Here is a 9,564-nt window from a genome sequence, read left to right as displayed (position 1 = left end):
TGGTCGAGCTTCGAATGGAGTGATGCGAGTTTGCTTATCTCCGGATGTGGCCTGGATCGATGTTCCAATGGGAACCGGAGGCTGTAGACGGATGTGGGAGCTGTTGTTTTTTTTTCAATTATGGGTGCAGCGCCAGGGTCAATTGGCTTATTTCGTTCCAGCTCAGCACGCAATTACCACCCATATTGGTGAGGAAACGGGCAAATTTAATTTGCTACCTGTCATGAATCTCGAGTGTGAACATTTAGGGCAAAATTTACCCGTTACTTTCACACAATGGTATTAGCATTTCGACGAAACAAACTGTGGAATTTATATCAACACAAATATCTCATTAAAACAAAGTAAATGATCACATACGATCAAGTTAAAATCAAGTTCGCCATGATCGATGCTCAAATGTTATGCTACTGAAATAACCTTAAGTTTATTTCGTTCTTTTTTCTTCAATGTGTTAAGCAATCTTATAAAAACGATCTTATAGCTTTTCACACACATTTTATTTGCTTTTATTTTGTACAACATCTAAACACACTCAAATGCAGCTCTCTATGGTGCAATATCGCTCTGGACGGATCATAAACAAACGCTTAAGACTAGAATATTGCTAATCAACCGTGGACATATCTTAAACGTTATCACTATTGTAGAATGTCTCGCTTCCGATTTTGGTAATATCACTGTCATGCATCTGCGGCCATGCAAAGGAGCTACTCCGTCGAAGATCACGTGTATCCAATGTCAAGAAATCGCTCATCTAGCGATTCGTCATCCGCCAGCATCAATTGGCTGCAGGAGTTGTCGGTGAGGTGTTCGTTACCGCTGGCATTACTACTACTGCTGTTGTTATTAGTATCGTTCGCTCCTGTAGCGAGGCTATCGAACAAGCTGTACGTCGTGGCATCGGCGCCTCGCTCCAGCAGATCGCTCAGTGCGTTGATATACGTCTGTGCCATCTGCAGTGTTTCGAACTTCGATAGCTTGTGATCTGGCCCGAGTGAGGGTACGATTTCGCGCAATCGATCGAACGCCACGTTTAGGCTGTTCATGCGTTTACGTTCGCGTGCATTCGCCGCCAGACGGCGCTTTTTCACCACCGTTGGACTCGGTGGCGTACAGTCCTTCCGGTGATCTTTGCCGAGCATTGCCGGGACGTGCGATTTCCGCGATTTGTAAGATCGGCGCTGGATGACAGGAGAGCTCCGTGACATGTCGCCAGGAAATGGTTTCAAGTCTGTGACACTCCCGGGAGCAGCTTTTGGTTGGTAAACGACGCTCGGACACGTGACACCAGCCACGTGGGTTCGTTCGTTTGTCCCAAAGAGCTGCATGTCAGTGGAGTCGATCTGCACGAACGATTCGCCGTCGAACATCACGTCTGCGAAGGATAGACCGTAGCCGGTTGAACCAAGGTCTATCCCTGATATCGATGGGCTGGTTGTAGCCGAAGACGCGCTGTAACTGCTTGCCCGGCACAGGGAGTTGTCGGGAGTTGGATAATGGGACAAATATCCAGCCGGTCCGGTCAGCTCCATCGAGCCGTAGGAGCTCAATCGATCGATTCCCAGAGTGTAGTGTTCCATTTCCAGCCGGTGAGATCATACGAAATCCTGTTCCTGTTCCCGCGAGCGTCTTTCACGATCACACACAACCGCCGGAGTGGGTTTTTCGATCTGCACTGTCGGACGGACACGATTGAACTGCGTCGGTATGCGATGCGTGCGGCAGGATCACTGACACGAAAGGATCCTCTTCGGGAGTGTCTGCTATCCATGCTTGATGCAGTGAGGGTCTTCCGGTTAGTTCCGTTTTGATGAGGGGAATCCATCGAGCTCCCTGTCCTGTCCGAGGGGTGACTCTTGCGCTCGACGTGCTCGAGGGCGCACATGGTCTACAGGACGACCACAAAGCGAACGGTGAAAGCATAAAGGACATTATTTCCAGCGCGTGCCACTGACGAACCGGGGTAAGGTGAGAAACGTGGATGAAAATGATCATAAAAAATAAAGAAAATCGAAACATCACGACCCCCTTCGGCGTGGCAAAACAGAAGAGGAATGAATTAGCTCAATTAAGACTACCGGCCCTCGGGGTCTCTCGGGATCGATGTATTGGATGGAATTGAAGGGAAATACAATCACAATCGCGAAGGGTCGTTTTATTTCATTTTATTTTGTAAACTTTTAGGAAAAGTGCACCAAAACATTGTCTACATGATTGAAATGTGCTAACTGAGAAGTGAGATTGAAATTAATGCTCTCCTAACAGAGTCTACATCAATAACTCTCCAAAAGGCATTCACTAGAAAGCTTTCACGGCTAAAGCATCCTTCACCGAAAGAACGTAACCAGCTTTCCAGATTGCTTTAAATTCCGAAATGGGCAACAATTTCCCGCATTTAGTTCAGCTCCCGGAAGAATTCGCAACTGGACATCAAAGTCAATTCGCAGCCGAAGCATTCCTAGAATATCGAACCGGCGCTTTGATGCGTTGAACTGGAGATGCTTCCCAAGGCACACAGGGCTTATTACGCGCGAGCCCTTTGCGTCCCAGCTCGCAGTTGGTTTGTGAGTTCCGCTCGTTAATGAGCCGTTAATAGGCGGAACCTGTTTCAAGGAGTCGAACTTCAATCTCGTACGTGCTACGACCATGGGCGTAATCGTCGTCGAGTTGATGTATACCGAAAGCAACTTTACCCTTGCGTGAGACACATCGTAATAATGAAGGTGTGAGTAAAGGCCCTACCGATCGTAAAGGAAGAGGTGGAAAATTTCAAACAGATAATCGTATTACGCGCCCGTGATGGATGGATTGGGACACGAGCCACGATAGATTGTAAGAAACAGAAACATGTATTGAACAACAATGCCAGGACGAGATGGACAATACGAACGACGAACATGTACCGGTGCTGATTTCCGTTTGATCGGATATTGAAATCGTGCGCCGGACGTTTTCCGGAGTTCGTACAAAGGACACAACCTACGATATAACAATTGTCCGTTGTGGGCGGATTGTTATTTGAGACTAGATTGTGTTCCGGATCTAACGGTAGCAAAATGGCGATTGAAAAATACAATTTGAAATTGATATGCAATTGAATTTGATGTTTAATTTGTCAATAAATTGTCGTAGACCGATCGTAAATTGAACAAATTGTAATCGTATAATCAAATACGCAACATACTTGTAATACTAAGATCAAATACAATATATTTTAAAACGATCATTGTAATTTTATTATTTATATATCGATGTATGGCGTTGTATATAAGTTATAACTAAAACTATGATGTTTTATAATAAAATAATATACAAGGGTTGTAAAATATTGTAAACTATTTCGCTGATATTTTTGCATGCTGATAGTTTCTTCTGGGATTCTGAAGTACACAGTTTGTCAACTACCATTTACACAGTAACATCATGACCGCACTCATGAAACTCTGCATCATGTATCCGAAAGCCGCTCCACAGCGCATACATACTAAATTCGTAATCATATTAATGACCCCCTGAGATAGCAAAGTTAACGAACTCTCAGGGATTCAGTCCGTTAAAAGGCAAACAGCGAAGGGCGAAAGGGAGGATAGAATATGGAGAAAAGAGGTTGATTTTCACCTACATGTTCTTATCACTGATCAAAGCCTCGCCAAGTTCACGGAGTGGAAAGCTAACACGACTCACCGTCAGGACACAGCGAACGGTTGTAAAAGCAATCTAAAAACACTCTCACTCTTTCGCTCTCTCTTCATCTATTCATCACATTCTCTCTCTTTCTCATACACTCACTCACTGTTAGTACGATTACTTCTCGATCGCGTGGCACCTTCGAGAAGTCCTTCAAAGGATCCTCCTTTCTGAGATGCTCCTGCCACCCCCCTAGGGGCTTAGGTTCTTGTAAGGATTCGAAAACCGTAACATCTGTCCCGACCGTTCCGTTTACACTGGGCCCCCGTTCGCTTGGAAAAGGGGAGAGTTTTTTTCTCCCGCTTTCTAGAAGTGAAAAACGCCAGAGACACGGCGAAGAAAAAAAAAGAGCTGGAACCCTAAATTACACCACATTCTTAAGCGCGGACACGGTGGCGCGTGCCGGAGCTCGGATGGACAGGCAGAAAAGTTTCGAATTGCTGTGGGCAGAAACGTGTGCCGTTAGCGGCCAGTGGAGTAGGTGTTAACTACTGATCGGCAGCAGCTAGTGGGGTTCTGGTGGAAAAAGAAAGAAAAGTATTCCTTGCAGAAGGGGGAAAGATCGTTCGTGTGGTGGAATAAATTCCTTCGCCTGCTTGGATCCCGTCACTTTGTTTCCGTTTCTAGCGGGTTCTTTGTGTTTTTCGAATCAAGATTTTTTGCTATTTAATCAATTCAAGAAAAAACATCAGCAGTTGAGTTTTTATCTTTTGAACTGTTATTATTGGCTCTATTTACCCATTTCATAATTTATTCGAATTCGGTTCCATGTAGTGAACGGAAAATTTTTCATATCATGAACTGAATCGGTAACTTTTTTATTTTTACAAATGTTAAAATACATGAAATTTCAAATGAATTTTGTTCACTTATCTATTTCTTTTTCGATGTGATATTACGATACAAAAGTGAATATTGTGTATTGATATGTAGTTTCTTTGGGCTTTCTTCTTCACAACCTCTGTTCTGCTATGGACCGACAACAATAGCCCATATGTCCTTTCGAGTCCTGTTAGCGTCGAAATGTACGCATCCTTTACGCAATTTTTATCCCCATCATCCTTCTGAAGCAAAAGATACATAGAGCTTCATATCATCTAACGATATCCTTACGCATTGTTCTCGCCACGAGCCATGAAATTGATTGGCCCACGCAATGACTTGCAGATTTTTACCGCAGCATATCGAAACAACGCCTCGATAGCTTCGTAGAGCAAGCCGTAAACCACTTTACGGTGCTCGACCTAGGGTATCCAATTGAGTGCGCTTCTGGAGCTTCGGATTAGCCCATACATGATTACGAGTGTTATTGGCTTGTTTACATTCGCGCCAGTAATTCCGCGGCCAAAATGCGGGGAGAACCACGATCGATAGCGTTCCTAACCCTCTGATGGCATTTCCCAAGCCCGACCGGACGTGCAGGATCATAAACTTTCAATTTTTACGATGGCAAATTCAATTATCGACGACAGTTTTACAATCAATCAATACCAACCCATTCCGGACCATCGGCCACGCGGGGATTGATGACAGGTAATGAAGCAGATCGAACAGACGGTGAACATAGACAGGGACCCTCGAAAGGACCCGTGTGCCCATACGCGTGCCGGCAGGACAGTTGGCAGGCTACGGTACCGAATTGTGTGTATATGTTTTTTGCCTTTATGCCCTGTTACTGAACCCTATGATTTCGGGGTTCGCTTCTGGACTGACTTGTCCACCCGACCGACCGAGCAAACGCCACTAGGAAGGGATCACCGATCGTGATGATCGAGCCGTGCATGCCGTGTTGACCAACTGTCGTCCGAAGGGATCAGCAGGCCGAGAACGACCCTTCTATTGGTGCTGCGTCTCCTCCGGGAGGGTGCGAGATAATTAGAAGCCCTTTTGGGTGCCCCTTATTTTGTTGTTCGTTGCTCGTCTCCCAACCGGTTTCGCTCCAGTGACGAGGATATGTGCACGAGCCGCATAGTGCACCATCAACCATAACGATCGCGATCCGTCCTGGATGCGTTCCTGCGGAGTGAGCTGTTTTCCATCGAGCCGTTTGCCCACGCGCTTCCGAGGTGGGGAGTCCTGCCTGGTCTAATGTGGAGCGTGTGTATATTTAATGGAAGATTTCCTCTGCCAAGAAACCGTAGAATAAGCATCGATAAGTTCAGTGGAGGTCCTGCATGGAGGGATGGTTTTCTAGAAGACGGAAAATAAGTGCAGCAGCTGTTGCTCTCGCGTTTGTTGGGTGATATTTGGACAATTGAATATTCATAAGTTTGCCGACCACGCACTGGCAAGTTATGGTTCGATGAGCTTTACCGTTAACGGAAGAAGATGATTTGCGCAACTGTTTGAAGCAATGAGGACCTATAACTTTGCAATGCAAGGTATAACTTTATTTCAAGTTCTGGTATACGGTTGTCGTGTTGTTCTATTATAGATAAGATTTCGTTTTGAAAATAGCTTATAACAAAAAAAGCTACAGTACACTCTTGTTTACGGATATTATGATTAAGATTATAAGAATGCATTACTTTGAAATCTGTTATGTTGCGTTATCATCGTTAAAGAAGTTGATTAACTTTTTTTTGGATCAGTTTAATATCGCTTTTATGTTGAAATATATTTTTAAAACTATTTTCCATCCATATGAAAGAATATAAAGTTGAAACATAAAACGTGTAACGGTATTTAGTACAACGACTTTTTAATAAAAAAAGAGAATTATGCGTTTCGAAAATATGTATGTTTAAATAAATCCCGCCTGTATATAAAATACGATTGTGGAAAAGACCGAGTAATCAGAATTCCTGTTCCATAGAATGCGTCTATTATTAAAATGCAATTCACCAACACCATCGGTTCGCAGGAACCAGCAGGATGATGCAAATCGAATACCAATCTGCTTATATTCAGAGATCCAACCATGCCCATTCGAGTACCAAAAAAAAAACCCATAGCTCCTCGAATAACTGAATAACTGTCAGGAGCGAATCCAGCCACCGTTTATCAATTCCCGTCCCCAGTGTGTTAGATTCAGTCCTACTTTAAGCAGTAAAACGACAAAATTATAATGTTTCGACGTCGCCTTTCCCATGGATTATCAGCTCGCCAGACTCGTCCTGACATCGAAAATATATGAATAATTGAGCGAAGCAAGAAAGCATCCCTCCGCCAACGGAGCAGTTGACAAAATTATTCTCCGAAGGAAGGAAACCACGAGAGGATGAACTATATTTAGCTTGTTGATATTTCGGCAAATGGTGAACTGAAACACCGTGAAGGTAGAGCCGAAGAGAAGACGCAAATATACCAACGATCCTGGATGGGTACATAGCGTGAATCTAAACCTGTATCCTGATGAATGGGGATGAGATTTCACTGAAAACATGAGCTGTTTGTCATGTTTTGCAATCCTAAGAACAGTATCGTTCACCAGTCAATTTTTGTCGAAGAGGTCATTTGCTCTAGAATCAGCCGTGAAAGAGACCTAATAGCATAAGACTAGTTATACTGTATTTTACTCCTTCCAACACCGGCGGTGCTTTGTAAAATCGCTTCCAAACAATCCACCACAAGCATCCTTTCGGTGGCATCCTTCGCGATCGATGGTAAGGAAACAAATATTTCATCAATGACGCCGCGAAGGGTCGAAATTAACCAGATCGAATGGCTCGATAAACAAAGGCCACACGATCGGCCTGCATTTGGCCAAAGAGGGGTGTAGAACGCCAGTCGACCGAAACCAAGCCGGAATACAGCAACCGGCTTCAGAGCTGAAACATCCTGAACGCGTGCCATCGTTTTAAGGGTCAGTTTGGCAGAGTTCACGCATGGTAAGGGTGTCGTTGCTCAAAAAAAAAATCCATGGAAGTGGAGCCGTTCTGTGGCAGCAGTGGAGCGTAAAATTTATGGCCAACAAAGGATGAGACTCACTGAAAATGGGGTACAGATCGTAAAGCATCATACGAGCAATGAAAGTTTCATTTCAATGTTGACTCTTTCCCTTGAGATAGTTTGCGTATTTTTTATTATATGAATTTTTGTTACTTGTAGCTTTGATGCACCTATAATATTATAACTCATTTAAGGCAAGTACACTGTCCTCTATTCAAGCACAATCGGGGTAAAGTTTTTGGGAGCATATTAATCGTACCAGGAAAGACTTCTCTTTGCTTTTTGTGCTGAAATTGTACCCCATACTCGATTTTTGCGCTTCTCCTCTGATTGACAGCTTATCAATAGACTGTACGAAAGTAAATTACAATATGCGTACGGTGTTGAACTGATTGCTGACTTTAATCGAGATAGAGACAACGCTTCCCTTGCCTCAATCAAATTATGGCTGCTCTCGAATCATTTGCGTGATATTTACAATCTCAAATGCCCATCAGATAGAGATGTGCTTCAGAGGGTAGCCGCATGCTCAGTGATGATGCCGCAGGACGTAAGGTGTCGATTTGCCCGTCATACTCCCACCATTAGCATTACACAGAGCGGCTTTGAAGTGGCCGTCAGGAAATGGATATATATTCAAATTATCGCACCGATCAATACGCGCCCCACGGCCGGTGGTTTCGAAACGCGGTTGCATGGGAAACAAATATTGATAGACGAATGGTCGCGAGCAACCTCATGCCGTAGGTCCGCTCGAGGCCGAACATGGATGTTGATTGAGATCTCAGTGCGTTCCAATAGATTTTGATTAATTCATGGTGGTACCACCGGGAAGTGAAGCCCACAGATAAACGAACCGATAAGCGCCCGAAAAGCCCAAAACAAAACAACACGGATAAAAAAAAACCGTAAGTCACCCTCTTCTCGCGTAGAAGAGGCCTCGGGCCGCGGCCACCTTGGAGCGTGTGCCGTCGGTGGCCGTTCCCGGGTCGATTGGTTCGGGCCGTTTGCCGGAAAGCGGATACCGTTGCTGACCGTTTCCCTTCGGTCGATACGAGATGGTGGGTTATGGCATCGATCGCGCGAATCGATAAGGGTGCCGTTGGGTGCATACGGCGCTCGCCGGAGATCAAAGGCGGGCGGGCGCGTATTATGTGGCGTTAAATTGTTGATAGTTTCGCCGAGATTAACGCGCCCTAATGAACCGGTGAACAATTGGAAACACGATATCTAATGGTTGGTCGTATTCTCTGCTCGGTTGGAGTGCGAACAAGTTTTCGAAGACCGCTCTTCTGCCAGTAAACTAAGCGGAAGAATCTTCCTTACAACACCTTGTTGGCGTTGTGTTGTGGCGGATGATGAAGAGGCACACTTTGACAACTTTATTGCAACGTTAGGCTTTATAACCGTCCCAAGGCGTACAGTGTTGAGGCAGCAATTATTTGGGTCAGCAGCTTGAGAATTTAGAAGGCACTATTTGTACCGAAAAATGAATTATGTTTTATGAAAATAACGGCATATACGAGCCAAACAACAAATGGACATTCATATTCACCATCAAAATATTTTCATGTAGCTCTTTAGGACCTAAATCGCACAAAATTTTCTTATTATATCACTCGGCCAGATTTTGTGCGATGAACGTAGTAGCCAAATAATATTCAAACATGCGGATGGTAAATGCCAAGTTTCTGTTCCTTCATGTTTAGTTAAACCATGCTTATTATGAAAACTTATTCGTTGTTTTGTATGTCAGTTCTTCTAATACTACCGAGAGAATCGAAACAAAAAGAGAGAATTTCTCCAACATATATGTATGTGAGACGATATAAATGTAATAATAGGACGAGTTGTATAGAGAAGAGAATTGTATGGTAAATCTACGCATGCTATGGTCGACGTTTTGCCGTAAGGCGATTTAATCTTACAAATGGTCAACAGTGATATCGAATAATCGTATAAATTCGTAACGTATATGAAGGC

General features: G+C 44.1%; 1 protein-coding gene across 1 annotated transcript; it reads right to left on the bottom strand.

Annotated features, from left to right (window-relative positions):
* Positions 1 to 725: 725 nt before the first annotated feature.
* LOC128724029 (neurogenic differentiation factor 4-like) lies at positions 726 to 1,583 on the bottom strand. Its single transcript, XM_053817794.1, has one exon. It carries the CDS (start codon positions 1,581 to 1,583, stop codon positions 726 to 728), a length of 858 nt encoding a protein of 285 aa, XP_053673769.1.
* Between the last annotated feature and the right edge of the window lie 7,981 nt (positions 1,584 to 9,564).

Source organism: Anopheles nili, chromosome 3 (genome assembly GCF_943737925.1).
Source record: "Anopheles nili chromosome 3, idAnoNiliSN_F5_01, whole genome shotgun sequence".
NCBI classification, from domain to species: domain Eukaryota; kingdom Metazoa; phylum Arthropoda; class Insecta; order Diptera; family Culicidae; genus Anopheles; species Anopheles nili.
Note: the sequence above shows the minus strand (reverse complement) of the source record. Positions and strands in the feature narration are given on the sequence as shown.